Genomic DNA, 16,171 nt, shown 5'->3' on the forward strand with positions numbered 1-16,171 from the left:
AAGCCTGGGGTGCAGATTCTGGGGTTCTCCTCTTCACCAATAGGAATTGTTTTCGGAATTAGCTCATGCAGTCAATTTATACACCAGGGTCCAATGGATCTTTTTTTTTTTTTTTTTTTTTTTAAGTTTTTTAATGTTTCAATTGCAGTTGATATACACTATATTATTTTCAGGTGTACAGCATAGTAATTAGACATTTATATAACTTATGAAGTGATCACCCCAATAAATCCAGTACCCATCTGAAACCATATATAGTTATTACAGTATTATTTACTATAACCCTTATACTAGCTGTACTTTATGTCTCCATGTCTATTTTGTAACTACCAATTTCCCTTTTTCACCCAGCTTTCTAATGGCCTTCCCATTTGGCAACCATCAAAATGTTCTCTGTATTTAAGAGTTTGTTTGTTTGTTTTGTTCTTTAGATTCCACATATAAATGAAATCATATGGCATTTGTCTTTATCTGTCTGACTTACTCCCCTCAGCACAATACCCTCTAGTTCTATTCATGTTGTTGCAGATGGCAAGATATCATTCTTTTTAATGGCTGAGTAATATTCCATTGTAAATATATACCAGCTCTTGTTTATCCATTCATCCATTGATGGACCCCGTTTGCCTCCGTATCTTGGCTATTGCAAATAATGCTGCAATGAACATATAGAAGCACATGTCCCTTCAAAGTAATGTGTTGGGTTTCTTTGGGTAAATACCCAGAAGTGGGATTACTGGGTCTTTCTTTGTCTCTCGTTATAGCCTGGTTTTTTGTTTGTTTGTTTGTTTTTTATAGCCTTGGTTTTAAAGTCTATTTTGTTGGGTATAAGTATTGCTACCCTAGCTGTTTGTTGTTGTTGTTGTTGTTGTTCCATTTTCATGGAATAACTTTTTCCATTCCTTTACTTTCAGTCCGTATGACTTTTGATCTGAAGTGAGTCTCTTATAGGCAGCATATGTAAGGGTCTTGTTTTCTTATCCATTCATCCACCCTATTTTTTTTATATTAGTTTCAGGTGTACAAAGCAACGTGATAGTTAGACATTTAAACCCCTCATTAAGTGATAACCCATCCCCAAAGCTACTACCCCACTGACAACTTATACAGCTGTTGCAATACCATTGACTATCTTCCCTATGTTGTATTCCACATCCCGTGACTATTTATATCTGTATATTTAGTCATAGTTGACATTCAGTATTACTCCACTTCAGCTTCAGGTGTATAGCACATTGGACACATTCTATGAAGTGATCCCCCTGATAAGTCCAGTGACCATCTGGCACTTTACATGATCTTTACAACATTATTGATTATATTACCCATACTGTATTAACTGCCCATTTGTATTTCTTCATACCTTCACTTTTTTCACCCTGCCCCCAACCTCATTCCCAAGTATCACCCTGATAGATCTAGTACCTATCTGGCACCATACATAGTTATTACAATATTATTGACTATATTCCTTATGCTATACCCTACATCCCCATGACTACTGTGTAACAACCAATTTGTACTCCCCCCCCATTTGTACTTCTTAATCCCTTCCCTTTTCACTCATCCTTAACCCCCTCCCATCTTAAAGAAATCCCTCTAAGATTCCTTATAATACTGGTTTGGTAGCGATGAAATCCTTCATCTTTTTCTTGTCTGAGAATCTCCTTATCTGTCCTGCAATTCTAAATGATAGCTTTGCTGGGTAGAGTAATCTTGGTTGTATGTCATTGCTTTTCATCACTTGGAATATTTCCAGCCACTCCCTTCTTGCCTGCAATGTTTCTGTTGAGAAATCAACTACCAGTCTTAGGGGGACTCCCTTGAAGGTAACTAACTGCTTTTCTCTTGCTGCTTTTAAGATTCTCTCTTTGTCTTTAACCTTTGGCATTTTAATTATGATGTATCTTGGTGTTGGCTTCTTTGGGTTTATCTTCCGTGTTTCCCCAAAAATAAGACCTAGCCAGACAATCAGCTGTAATGCATCTTTTGGAGCAAAAATTAATATAAGACCCGGTCTTATTTTACTATAATATAAGACCGGGTCTTATATAATATAATGTCAGGTCATATATTAATTTTTGCTCCAAAAGATGCATTAGAGCTGATTGTCCACCTAGGTCTTATTTTCGGGGAAACACAGTTGTTTGGGACTCTCTGTGCTTCCTGGGCTTGTATGTCTATTTCCTTCACCAGGTTAGGGAAGTTTTCTGTCATTATTTCTTCAAATAGGTTTTCAATTCCTTGCTCTCTCGCTTCTCCTTCTGGAACCCCTATGATGTAAATATTGGTGCACTTGATATTATCCCAGAGGCCCCTTAAACTCTCCTCCGTTTTTTGGATTCTTTTTTCTTTTTGCTGTTCTGGTTGGGAGTTCTGCTACCTTATCTTCTACATCGCTGGTTAGATCCTCTGTTCCATCTACTCTACTGTTGATTCCCTGTGATATATTCTTCATTTCCGTTATTGTGTCCTTTATTTCTGACTGGTTCTTTTTTTGTGGTTTCCATCTCCATTTTTATGCTTCCTATCTCTCTGTTGAAGTTCTCCCTGAGATCACTGAGCATTCTTATAGCCAGTGTTTGAAACTCTGCATCTGATAGATTGCTTATCTCCATTTCACTTAGTTCTCTTTCTGGAGCTTTGTTGTGTTCTTTTATTTGGGACATGTTTCTTTGTCTCCCCATTTTGGCTGCCTCGCTGTGTTTGTTTCTAAGTATTAGGTAGGACTGCTATGTCTTCTGGCCTTAGTAGAGTGCCCTTATGTAGTAGGTGTGCCTGTGGGGTTCAATGGTGCAGTCTTTCTGGTCATCCGAACCACACACTCCAGGTGTGTCCTTTGTGTGGGTTGTGTGTGCACTCCTCTTGTAGTTGAGCCTTGGTTGATAATTGCACATTGATGGGAGGAACTGACCCTTGGGCTCACTTGTGAAGGCTCACTGATTTTTCCTTGACCACAGTGGAAGAGTTGTGCAGGGGCTGACCCTACAGAGCAGGATCTGCTTCAGCAGAGCTCTGGCACCTGCCCCATCTGCCTCTTGGGTGTGTAGTACTTGGACACATCTGGGTGATGCTCCAGTTCATTTTGAAGCTGGCCACTGGGGGCACCAGCCCCAGGACCACCTTGGAGGGGATCTGCTGTAGGTCAAGTTCAGACACAGCCCGTGTACCACCCAGGGCCACCCGGCAGGAGCCACAAAGAAATCTACAGATGGCTGCTGCCCATGTTGTGCTTGGAAGTGCCTTGAGAGGCCAAGCCACAAATAAGGACCGGCTGCCACTAGTGCTGCACTTAGGGCTACTCAGCCAGAGATATAGAACATGCTCAAGCCAGATGCTACTTGTCTGGGTTCCACAAAAATTTGAGAGACCCTAGGAAAGTCTGCAGCTTGAGCAAAGGCAAGTGGTCTGTGTAAAAAAGCCATTGGAAGCAGCCTGGGTGTGCCCAAAAGTTGGGTAGGGCCAGGTCTTGTATGGTCAGGGTGTGGTGAACAAACAGCAGAGACTCAGATGTGGCAGTAGCCTGTGCCCGCACACCCAGAAGGGTGAGGGCTCAGCAAAGAAACAATAGTCTCCACCAGCTCTCCCATCCAAAAGAAAGCCACCTCTTCAGCCCCATCCCAAGCCAGACAATCAGTCCCTCCCGCTTTCCCCCCTGCCCCGTATGTCCCTGCTGCCTCTCCAGCCACTGCCCTAGCGTCGAGCTCAGAGAGAGTGATTCTGTTGGTGGGTAAGTCCATGCTTAGTCCCTTTAAGAGGAGCGTCTGGGAGTGTAGCCACTCTCAGTCTCACTGTGTCACAGTCTGCTAGTTTTCACAACTAGAAATTACGGAGAATTCTCTCCCTGACACTGGAACCCTGGGCTGGGGTGGGGCTGGGACCTCTCACTCCTCTGGGAGGTGGGGGGACCCCCACAGCTGAAATATCCCTCTGTATCTTTAATGTCACACACGGGTGTGGGACCAGCCTGTTCCACATCTCTGCCCTTCCTACCAGTCTGGAGGTGGCTTCTTTTCACGTCCTTAGTTGAAAGTCTTCAATTCAGCTTGATTTTAGGCAATTCTATATAATGGTTGTTTTATAGATTAGTTGTAATTTTGATGTGGTTGTGAGAGAAGGTAAGCACAACGTGCACCTGCTGTGCCATCTTGATTGTTATCCCAGCCACCCTATGTTTTGATTGGAGCATTTAATCCATTTATATTTAAAGTTATTTTTTTTTAATTAAATTTATTGAGGTGACAATTGTTAGTAAAATTACATAGATTTCAGGTGTACAATTCTGTATTACATCATCTATAAATCCCATTGTGTGTTCATCACCCAGAGTCAGTTCTCCTTCCATCACCATATATTCGATCCCCATTTTTGATAGATATGTAGCTATTGCTATTTTATTATTTATATTTTTGCTTTTCTTCTTCTTCTTCTTCTCCTTCTCCTCCTCCTCCTCCTCCTTCTCTTCCTCCTCCTTTTCCTCCTCCTCCTCCTCCTCCTCCTTTTCCTCCTTTTTTTCTTCCTCAAGAAGTCCCTCTAACATTTCCTGTAATACTGGTTTGGTGGTGATGAACTCCTCTAGCTTTTTTTTTGTCTGGGAATCTCTTTATCTGTCCTTCAATTCTAAATGACAGCCTTACTGGGTAGGGCAATCTTGTTTGTAGGTCTTTGCTTTTCATCACTTTGAATATTTCATGCCAATCCCTTCTGGCCCACAAAGATTCTGTTGAGAAATCAGCTGACAATCTTATGGGAGCTCCCTTGTAGGTAGGTAACTGCTTTTCTCTTGCTGCATTTTAGATTCTCTCTTTGTCTTTAACATTTGGCATTTTAATTATGATATGTCTTAGTGTGGGTCTGTTTGGGTTCATCTTGTTTGGGACTCTGTGCTTCCTGGGCTTGAATGCCTATTTCCTTTGCAGGGTTAGGGAAGTTTTCCATCATTGCTTCTTCAAACAGGTTTTCAATCCCTTGTGTTCTCTGTTCTCTTTTTGGTACCCCTATGGTATGAATGTTGGTGTTGTCCCAGAGGCCCCTTCAACTATCCTCATTTTTTTGGGTATTCTTTTTTCTTTTTGCTGTTCTGATTGGGTTTCTGCTACCTTATCTTTTAAATCACTGATTCGAGCCTCTGCTTCATCTAATCTGTTGATTCCCTCTAATGTGTTCTTTTTACAGTTATTGTATTCTTCATTTATGACTGGTTCTTTTTCATATTTTCCACCTCCATTTTTACGTTTCCTATCTTTGTTGCAGTTCTCACTGAAATCATTGAGCATCCTTATAAACAGTGTTTTGAACTCTGCATCTGCTAGATTGTTTGTCTCCATTTTGTTTAGTTCTTTTTCTGGAGCTTTGTTCTGTTCTTTCATTTGGGACATGTTTCTTTGTCTCCCCATTTTGGCTGCCTCTCTGTGTCTGTCTCTATGTATTAGGTAGAGCTGCTATGTCTCCTGGTCTTAGTAGAGTGGTCTTTTGTAGTAAGTGTCTTGTGGAACCCAGTGGTACAGTCTCCCTGGTCAGCTGAGCTGAGTCCTCCAGGGGTGTCCCTTGTGTGGGTTTTGTGTGCTCTCCTGTTGTAGTTTAGCCTTGGTTACTATTTGCACATCAGTGGAAGAGACTGACCCTCTGGCTGATTTGTTGTGAGGACTGGCTGTGACTACAGTGGAGGAGCTGTTGTGCAGGGGCTGACCCTATGGAATAGGATTTGCTTTAGCAGGGCTTTAGTGTCTGCCCAGTTTTCCCTTTGGGTGTGTCATCTCCTGAGGCAGTCAGGTGGTGCCCTGGCTAGATCCAAAACTGGCCACTGGGTGTGTTGGCCCTGGGGCTTCCTGGGAGAGGCCCTGCCACAGGCGAAGTTCAGCTGCAGCCTGTGCCCTGCCCTGGGCCACCTGGCATGAGCCACAAAGCAATCTGCAAATGGTCACCACCTGAGCTGGCCTCAGAGATGCCTTGAGACCCCTAGCCTCAAACCAAGGCTGGCTGCTGTCAATGCTGGGTTTGGGGCTGCTCAGCAAGAGGTACGGGGCATGCTGAGGCCAGATGCTGCTTATTTGGGGTTTGTGAACCTTTGAAAAATTTTAGGAAAATCTGCAGTATGAGCCAAGGCAGGCTGTTTGTATGGAAAAGACACTGGAAGTAGCTTGGGTGGGCCTGCAAGTTAGGGTGGGGTGGCCAGGGTCTCAGGGAATCCCCAGGGTGGGAGAACAGTGTTAACTAGGTTGATGACATCTCAGATATGGTAGCCAGTGTGTCTGCACACTGAGAGGAAGGATGGCTCAACAAAGAAACAATGGATTCTGCTAGCACTTCTGCCTGGGAGAAAGCTGCCCTTTCAATGCTTACTCTCAAGTCAGGCAATTTGGTTCTGTCCTATATGTCTCTTTCAGGCTGCTGCCCCAAAGCTGGATCACAGAGCTAGTCAGTCTGCCACTAAGTCCAGGCATGGGCACTTTAAGAGGAATGCCTGGGATTCCAACTGCCCTCACCAAACCATAATCTCCACTGATTTTCACAGCCAGGAGCTATGGGGTCTTTTCCTGGCACTGGAACTCTGGGTGAAGGAGCCCAGGTTGGGGCTGGGACCCTTGCTCCTCAGGAGATACCTCCACAGCTGAGATATCTCTCACAATTTTTAACTGCCTCATGCGGGCATGGTACCAGCTCATTTTGAGTCTCCACTTCTTCTACCAGTCTTGGGGCGGCTTCTTCTGCATGTCCTTAGTTGTAAGACTTCTGTGCAGCGAGACTTAAGGTGATTCTCAGTGATGGTTGTTCTGCAGTTTAGTTGTAATTTTTATGTGGTTGTGAGAGGAGGCAAGCACAGCATTTTCCTCCTCTGTCATCTTGACTGGATATCTCTGTTATTGCTCATTCTAATAGTCCATTTCAAAGCTTGGAAAATTCAAATAAAACCCTTCTCCACTTATCTCCCACAATATGATATTGTAGCTTACAGAACCATGGTGGGGGGAATATCAGGATACCTTGGTTATTCTATGTAGATGTGTTATAATAATGCTATCTCTGCAAAGGAGTGTATCACCCCAAACATCTTGTATTAATAGTAATCAGGGAATTCACTCAGAATAATTTCCTATGTCCATTCCTTGGCTCCCACTATAGTAACCAATCATTGAAATTAGCGTGGTCCAGGCTACTCCCAGACAAACTGTCAGTAGTCAAAGGACTAAGATAAAACCAGCTCTAACAGATAGCATCTCGTTCTCCTTAAATACCTCCAATAAAACACTCCCGTTGTAACCTGCCCTCCCCCAAGTCTAGGATCCAGCATATTAGGTACAAACAGGGAAGGTATCAATATCACATGCACATTAGTTTGAGAAGCACTGTCCTAGGGTGCTGGTTCTCAAACTTCTCTGCACAGTGGAATCTCTATGGAAATTTAAAAAAATACAGATGCCTGGGTCTCACCCTGAGAGTTTCTAATGTAATGGATCTGGGGTGTGGCCTAGGCATCAGATTTTTAAAGTTTTACTTGGTGATTCTAATGTTCAATGCAAGACATGCATCTCTCTATAGAGGAAACTTACTATTAGGTTATCTCTTAAGATTAAAAATCCTAAGCTGAAGGAAAGAGAAATCAATTAAACCAAGATTATTAAGAACCACCTCTATACAAGGCTTTCTACTATTGCTCCAATGTGTGATAGGTGGGGCTTCTGGGGTGGTAAAGGGTTTGCCTTAATCCCTGCACTGCGACACTTGCCCACAGCATCAGGCACTGCAGCTCGGGGAGGGTCCATCATGGATATGAGCCCCACAAAACAAAGGTTATTCATGTTTCTGTATTAAATTTGAATCCCTTGGAGAAAGTGTTAGGTAGATTCAAGAAGCAGAACCCTGGAGAGAGACAGAAAAGGGGACTCATAGTAATTTAGCTATCTATATCCCTATCCCACTCACCCCAACATCCTTGATTTTTCACCACACAAATCATAGCCACTTGATGCCATTTTTACAAAGTCTTCTCCCACAGCCTCCTCACCTAGCACACGTTCCCCGGACCTCCTAGTTCCAAGTAGGCATTTTGGAAGGCTTCTTTTATTTCATTGTCCACTGGCTATTCCTGCCCATTCAGAAGGTAACTAGAGCAAAGCCCCAAGATCCGCTCAGGAGCCCCCTTTATCAGCAGCACATGAGCCTGGGAGCTGTCTTCCCGAAGGTGGATGGACATCTAGGGAGAGGAGAAAAAGCATTGGTGGAACAAGAGAGAGAGCAGGGTCAGGGTCAAAAAAGCAAGGGAAAGTTTTTTGAGGATCAGAGTCAGGGGCAAAAAAGCAAGGGAAAGTTTTTTCAGGATAAAGAGATAGGCAACCTTTTTCATACCCCTCCATTTCCTTTGTCCTCGGACCCTAATGCAGTTCCGTCTCTAGTCAAATTGGGCTCACGGTCAGCTCACCCCTCCTCCTTTCCAGGAACCTACTAGCCTGGTGTTATTTGCACAATGAATCTCTTATTTTCTTAGCCCTATTGGCAATAGCAGGTGCACTCACTTTCCTGCTTCCTCTATATCTGGATGGCTAGAGAATAGAAGTGGTGGGGCAGGCAAAGACAGCAGAGTGGGCTGGAGAGAAAGCTTAAAGCCCAAAGACCTGTGTTCTAGGGCCAGCAGGAATGCTTTATGGGCTCAGGTCAATCTGTTTGACCTCTAAAATCCTTAGTGCCTTTGATAAAACGTGAATGATTCTGCGGTGCCTACTTCATTATTTTTATGAGAGATGTTATTTGTAAAAAATACTTTAAAAACGGTAAAGCACAATTTACAAATAGGTTAGTCATTCTAGACCCCTTTCCACTCTCTACTAAAGGTGCAAGATGAGTTGGATGGTGCAGGTAAGGGGTCACGAGTCAAGGGTCAGGGTCAGTGTGGCTGAGGGTGGAGGTGGGAAGGGCATATTCATGAAGGGAACCTGAGGAGACAACACAAAAGGAGGAGAGAAAAATAAGGTCCACTTTGGTTTTGCATTTTCCATTGACCTCTGATCTGTGAAAAGGAACTATCTGTGGATCCTCTTCTGATCCACAGGAAATTCCTCCTACACAGCCTGTTAGGTAACAAAATCAGCGCATTGAAAGGAAATGAGATGGTGGCCAGACTGCACTGCTCAAAAGATAAGCAAGGTGAGAAACCTGTGTGTAAAACTTGGCTAAAAACATTCCACTAGAAACTTTAAAAAAACTGTTTAGTTATATTCAAAATATGCTTAAGGAGTTAAGAGGAAAAGCCTTAACTCGTTTAAGCAGAAAGCTGTAAAAGTTTTTAAAAGCTTAATATTCTGAGTGCTTAATACATATTTGTTGACTACTGGAGATTATTGGAGATGACACAAGACCTACATAAACTAGTAACTTGGTCACAGAAAAATCACATCTTGATAGAAAATCACAGATAAAAATATGGGAGAAATTTGGAAATAACAGAACAGAGAACCTTCTTCCTTTTCATCTCAGAGAAGGATAGAAACCAAGCTCTGCAAATGACCAGCAGGCTAAGAACTCCTTTGCAGACTGGAGCCTCTAACCACCCTAAGAGCAAGCTAGTTAAGTCAGTTGTCTGTAGAGAGTGAAAGTAGAGGGATTTTCTTGGCATATTCCCCAAGCAAGCCCTGCAAGAGCCCAGTGGCTGGTGGGTTGGCCGAGCACATTGAGTTCACCATGGAGGAAGATTTTGCTGTTTGAACTTGATATTCAATAGCTCAGAAAAGGCACGAATGTGGTCATTCTGGGGAAAGTTGCTATTTTGTTGGACATCCTAACAAATGCCATGGCTATGTTTTGCTTTTATTTAAATCATGTAGAGGAAAAGGTACCTAATTATTTCTGGTCAAGGCTTTAAGTGGACCCTGCCTAGCAGAAAATTCCTGTCTGATTAGTGAGGTCACTAAACAAGAGGTCAAAAAAAGTGGAACTAAGTTTGGGCCTGGCAGACCTATCTTATTACACTAACTAAAAGTCAGTTGAGGCAAAAAACTATGGATCTATTTATTTAACTCTTCCTTGTTCAGTGTTCAATGTGATAATATAGGTAATTGGGTTTTAAAATATATATATAATTTTTGTTATTTTATTATTACTCTTTTTAGCTACAAATATTTTTTCGTGTGATGAAACCTTTTAAGATCTACCCTTCACAGGGAACTTTCGAACATAAAAATGTGGAATGATTCACAAATTAGTGTGTTATCCAGGTGTCATGCTAATCTTCGCTGCCTCCTTCCAATTTTAGTAGCTGTGCTGCAGACGTGAGCCCACTGCATGTTTTATAAGACCCCAAAACAAAATGGACTTTTGGGAGTCCTAGTTTCTCTCCATTACCTACATCTGAATGTCTGACCTGTACAACAGTGCATGACCTTGGAGAATCCCATTCCCCTGAGTAAGTCACAATTGCCCCATAGAACTCAAACCTTAGCTGGTACAGTTCCAGTCATGGCAATGCTGCCGCTCCCTACTTTTCACCATAACCCCCCTCTTCAAAGTGTGCCAGGATTCTCATGTGGGAGAGAAATACTGTGTTTCCTGTCCTTGTCATGGATTTTATTGTTAGTGCCACCAGTGTCCCTCACTCAATCGTTTTCCTTCCCTTGCCATTCCTCCCTGGTTAACGAACAAAATGCTCCTGGGAAATGAACTTCAGAAACATACTGGAGACTCTTGATCTGATGGCATCTGCTAGAATTGCAGGCATGGAATGAAAACAAATACTTGATAACTAATGAAATAGGTATGTCTGGGAAGTAGCTTATAAATCCAACCTTATTCCTCAGCAGATAATCTTGCAGTAGCCACAAAGATGCCTCCTAACAGCTGCAGGGACTATAACATGACTTTCACCAACCAGCCTTAAGAGAGTGTTTTATGACTTGCTGTCTCCACAAGTGGCATAACCTCAAGTTCTGTTTAGAACAGAAGCCTCTCCCTTTATCACCTTCTCCTTTCTGCTCCTATTTGTCACTATCTCTTGAGATAACCTTCCTCCTAGTGAGGATGCTAGTTATCCACTGTCTATGCTACTGCTCAGAGGTGAGGTTGAAGACAAAGGCAAAGCTCTCATTTCCCCCAAATGATGAGCCCCACCAATCATTCTCCTATCTTTGTCGGTTCTGTACCTGGTATTTGTTGGTAGAATTAAAGGGAATCTCTGCCACCTTGGGGCTTTTCTCTCTCATGTCCTTCACAGAACTGTAGTACTGCTCAACGAACTTGAGGAGGGCTGACTCAGAAGCATCCCCTGCTGTTTCCCGCTGCCAGGACGGGGTTTTGTATATAAGCCTGAGGGCCTGGGCATCTGGGCTTGCCCATGGGACAGGAGAGGGGCAGAGTGGGGAGGGGTGATGGGGAAATCACTGAGCACCAGGAAAGAGATTTTTTGGGAGAGGGCGGGTTATACCCTGAACACTGAAGTACCCTGTACGCTCTTAGGCCTGACACCTTGGCTACGGGAAGGGTCTCCTGACCAGCCTTAAAGTCAGCCCAAGTCCAGCGATTCGGACCAGGACAAACCAGGTGTCAGAGCCCTTGGCAAATGTATTCCCCAGGGACAAAGAACAGACTGTGGGCAAAGGAGAGGATAGTTTAAAGCAGGGAGTTATTCCCATGCTGTTCTGTACCCCAAAACTTCACAGAGACATTTCCTTTCCTTCATACTTAACCTTGTCTCATTCATTTCCAGCTGTCTTCTGTTTGAACTCACCGTTCCCTCTCAGCTCACTCATCACATCCCCCAAATCCTTTTAGTCTTGGTCCACCAATGCCCCTAGTCACCAATCTGTTCTTCGCTGGTGTCGGCCTCATAGGTGGTCTTATCAAACCACATGTGGGCGACAGTCATGCGGTTCTGGGTGAGGGTGCCCGTCTTGTCAGAGCAGATGGTGGAGGTGGAGCCCAGTGTCTCTCCCGCCTCCAGGTTCTTCACCAGGCAGTTCTTCATGGCCATGCGTTTGGCTGCCAGTGTCAGGCACACCTAAGGCCATGAAGAGGACAAAAAATAAGTGGAGAGAAGATATTGGCTACTCATACCACTCTGTGTTTTGGATATCTGAGTTTTAAAAAAAATTTTTGTACTAATTTCCCTTTTGTCCGACCTAGTCTTTAGAAACTCCATCTGTGACTATGGTAAAGGAAATTAGGGAAGTGATTTTGGTTTGTACTTTACTGTAGAGTTTCAAAACCAGAGTGTATTACTTTACCAGGGTATAATAGATAGTGATTTTCTTATTGTCCCAGGAATATTCCACGCCCCCATGATCCTGTCTTCTTTTTCATCATCCTCTGTCATTCAAGTAAGGCCACACCTCTTTCTCAAGTCCAATCTTTCCAGAGACCACATTGACTTTTATTATAGTATAAAATTCTTTTATTATAGTAAAAGATTCTGTATGTGGAGGAGGGGTTGTATAATACCAATAGTTTTAAATAATGCAGAGAATGATGAACTTGAGAAGGAATATCGCAGCACTGAAGATGACTTGCAGAATCAGTTAAACCAGAAGATTTTTGTTGACCATGAATTATATTGACCATAAATTCCATAAAAGTCAGGTGTGTGACAAGATTGTTTCAAAAGCTAATGAATTCTTGGCCTGAGGGTACGTAAGCACAGAATTACATAATCATGGGGTTATGGTTTATTTACATAACATCACTAGTTCTGATGTTTCTGTGCTAGTCCAACCACAACCTAAGTATTGTTCTCATTCCTGTTTTAGGAAGGGTATTGGTAAACTAGAGCATACTCCAAACAGGTGATCAGCAAGACAAAGGACTTGAAGTCTGTCATATGGTGAGGGGGAAAGGGATTATTTTAATTCCTATCTGGAGAGTTTGAGGGGACATAATGGCTACTGTCAAAAATCTAAAGGGTGGTTTGTAGAAGAGAGAGAATTGACTTATTTTGTGTTTCCTCAGATGGAAAAACTGGGACCAAACATGGAGTCAATTTCTGCTCAACACGATGCAATTGAACTAGAGCAACCCAACAATGAAATGAGCTGAGACAAAAAGGGGTCATCCTCTTATGACTAAAAACAATCATCATCTCTCATTAACTTTGTATAGGATAGTTAGCATTGGTTGAAAGATTGAATTTATACGGGCTTTGAGTCCTTTCCAATAAGATTCTATGATTCTAAATTAATCTTCCTCTATAAACTGATGAATAAATTGTGGCCTGGAGGTAAGTGATTTGGCCAAGTTCTTTGGCCAGTACACCCAGGACTGGAACTCATCCTGGAGTTATAATCTAATGCTTTCTGGATTGCAACTAACTTCCTTTCTTATTGAGAAGAAAGAGAAGGCACTAGAAAATATGGGTGGAGGAAGTCAATGTAATTTGGGAACTAAACAATTTGACACCTGTATACATGTCAGGAGTACTCTGCTCTTGAGAGATTCAACAATGAAAAAGATACTAGTGATTTCATTTCCTTGGAGTGATTTGTTTTCCAAGACCACCCTCCATCCTGGCTACTCACAGTGACAGTGGCCAGCAGCCCCTCAGGCACATTGGCTACAACGATGCCAATAAGGAAAATGACAGCCTCCAGCCAGCTGTAGTCCAAGATAATGGAGAGCCCAAAGAAAATGACACCACGGGAGATGGCCACCGAGGTTATAAGATGGATGAAGTGTTCGATCTCTATAGCAATGGGGGTCTTGCCAGCTTCCAGTCCTGATGTCAAGGTGGCAATGTGGCCCATCATTGTGGAGTCTCCCGTGGCAATTACGATGCCCCTGGCTGTTCCTGCAGATGAAGGGGGAAGTCTGAGTTGGGAAGTCTGTTCGGCTTGTTTTCCACAAAGACAAAGCTGCCAGTAGTCAAAAACAAGGTGGAAACTCAAGGCTCTCTGAGAGGTCATTATGTTCTATTCCCCTCATATTTAGTTTATACAAGGGTCTTCTAGTCTGAAAAATCTCTGAAGAGATTTCATAGTTCTCCAGATATACCCAATTTTGTTGCATGATTACCTTCACTGTCAAGGTCTTCATTACACTTGATCTAAATATCTTCTATTGTCTCTATATTTTTTATTTTGCCTTCAGCAGCTGAAACTTTCTAGATTTCCAGGAATAGTGGTTACCCATTTGCTAGAGTCCTATGTTCCAGTATCCCCCTATATTCTAACCCATTGGTTCTCAATCGGGGGCAGTTTGCCCCCCCCCCCCCAGGAGACATTAAGCAATGTCTGGAGACATTTTTGGTTGTCACAACTGGATAAGAGGAAGTTGCTACTGACATCTAATGGGTAGCGGGAAAGGATGCAGTTAACCATCCTGCCGTCCTCAGAACAGCCCTCCTCTCCCCCTACAGTGAAGAGTTATCCTGCCCAAAATGTCAATAGTGTTGAGGTGAGAAACCGTGCCCTGCCCTGAACCCCCTTCCTGCTTTGCTGACTGGAGCCACTGTGACCCCTGCTGGGTATCATAGGCCATCACAGTTGGGGTTCTGTGTTCCTCCCTCCACCAGCATTGACCTGGAGGGGCACCGGGAACTGGGACATCACGTTTGACTCTGCACACACATGATGCAGACCACTCACCTACATGGCTTGAAATGAGGGGCCTGGCAAGGTTCTTTGCTCAAAGTAATTCTTCCTGCTTTACCACAATTGCTGAAATTCCTACCGTTAAAGTCACAGCCAGAATCATCCAGAAAAGCAACATATTGTAGAAATAGCACTTTAGAATCAGAAAGACGTAGGGCTGAAAGTTCAACTTTCCCAACTTTCTAGCTGTTTGCCCTGGGGCAAGTTACTTAAACACTCTGAGACTCAGGTTTCCCCCTCTTTAAAATGGAATGAAAACACCTACAAAGCTATGAGGAATAAAATGTTTTTAAAAGAGCCTAGAAGAGGGTCAAGTACATAGTAAGCACTCAAATATTAGTTTCTTTCTTTCCTTCATTTAGATGAATTTAGGGTCTCTAGAGGAACAAATATAAAACCATATGTGCAATTTGTAGGAGTGAGCTCTAATCTGGCAGTTCCAATAAACATTGTAACACAGATCTCCAAGGTCACCTTCAGCTACATGAGTCTGGCAACAGGGTCCTGGCTCAGATACCAGAAAGGTCAGGTCAATGTTAGGTGAAGGCTCTAGAAAGTGTCCCAACATGAGGCACTCTACAGATGAGCTTCAAACTGGTTGTCAGAGGCATTCATTGAGCCTTGTGAAAGGAAGCTACTAAAATAATTGAGAGGTGCTGAAAGGTTTTTATATTTTTTGGGGGGAGAGTACAGTATGGTGTCACCTGTATCTACTTCACCTGTATCTATAGACTATTCCATGGTTTAGTCTAGTTCTTCACCTTCATCCTTCTGCTACGGTTTCCCCATGCTTGGAGAGGTGGGATTTAATGACTAGTCCCAATGTGTCTAGAGACAGGGTGGGATGATGCAACTTTGGGGAAGGTTAAGAAGGCCAAGCCTCCCATATCCTAGGCCAGACTGATTCCTTCATAACCTTTTAGATAGTGTCAGAGAAATAGCTTTGGACCCCACCATGAAGATACATGAGAACACAAAGAGAGATGTTTGTATCAGCAGCCCTGTCAAAATCCACAGAGATGATAGCAGGGTGGCAAGGTTCTAGGATAAAGATTAAAGTTATGCTACTAGTTTGCAGATTGCACAGAAATCCCTCACTTTAAAAGTCAAAAGCTCCTTCCTTCAATCTAGCTTCACCCTCTTGTCCACATCTTGGATGCCTCTAGTCTCCTATTAAAGCCTCTTGCATTCTAGCAAGATCTTTGTTTCTCAGATGGAATGCAACCATCCACTTTTCCCCTTATCTGCAGCATATACTTTGCTGATGAAAACCCTACTTTGGAAGGACAAATTTGAGCAAATTTCTTTCTAAAAAACAATAATAGAAATCTAGTGTTTTTGGAGAAAGCTTGCTAACTTGCATATTTCTGTCCTGTCCAATCAAAAAAATTTTTAATTTTATTTAATGTATATTTTATTTTCTAGTTGGATTCTTCTCCAGTCTTAATGTCACTCTCATCCTTTAAGGTAATTCCAAATTATCTAATTTTACTACCAGAGAGGTCATTAGCAAGCTTTGTTCCACAGGAGGGTCTGTGGAAAGAGCATGGGCTTTGGAGACAAACCTACATTAGAATTCTTGATCTTCTTCTTTTCTGTTGAAATAT

General features: G+C 42.8%; 1 protein-coding gene and 1 pseudogene across 5 annotated transcripts in view; both read right to left on the reverse strand.

Annotated features, from left to right (window-relative positions):
* Nucleotides 1-16,171, reverse strand: part of LOC141569359 (sodium/potassium-transporting ATPase subunit alpha-4-like) — a 30,589-nt gene that overhangs the window by 9,438 nt on the left and 4,980 nt on the right. For 4 of the 5 annotated variants that reach the window (XM_074322267.1, XM_074322264.1, XM_074322263.1 and 1 more), the window contains 3 exons: nt 13,494-13,762; nt 11,714-11,983; nt 8,006-8,194 (listed from right to left, as the gene is read on the reverse strand). In XM_074322267.1, coding sequence (XP_074178368.1) covers nt 11,777-11,983; nt 13,494-13,762 — 476 coding nt within the window. In that variant the 3' untranslated portion in view covers nt 8,006-8,194; nt 11,714-11,776. Of the gene's footprint in view, nt 1-8,005; nt 8,195-11,579; nt 11,984-13,493; nt 13,763-16,171 lie in introns of those variants that run through there. The other variant, XM_074322266.1, reaches the window with a different exon arrangement.
* On the reverse strand, nt 10,170-10,270 carry LOC141569412 (U6 spliceosomal RNA; annotated as a pseudogene).

This window comes from Rhinolophus sinicus, linkage group LG17, assembly GCF_036562045.2.
Source record: "Rhinolophus sinicus isolate RSC01 linkage group LG17, ASM3656204v1, whole genome shotgun sequence".
Classification (NCBI taxonomy): Eukaryota; Metazoa; Chordata; class Mammalia; order Chiroptera; family Rhinolophidae; genus Rhinolophus; species Rhinolophus sinicus.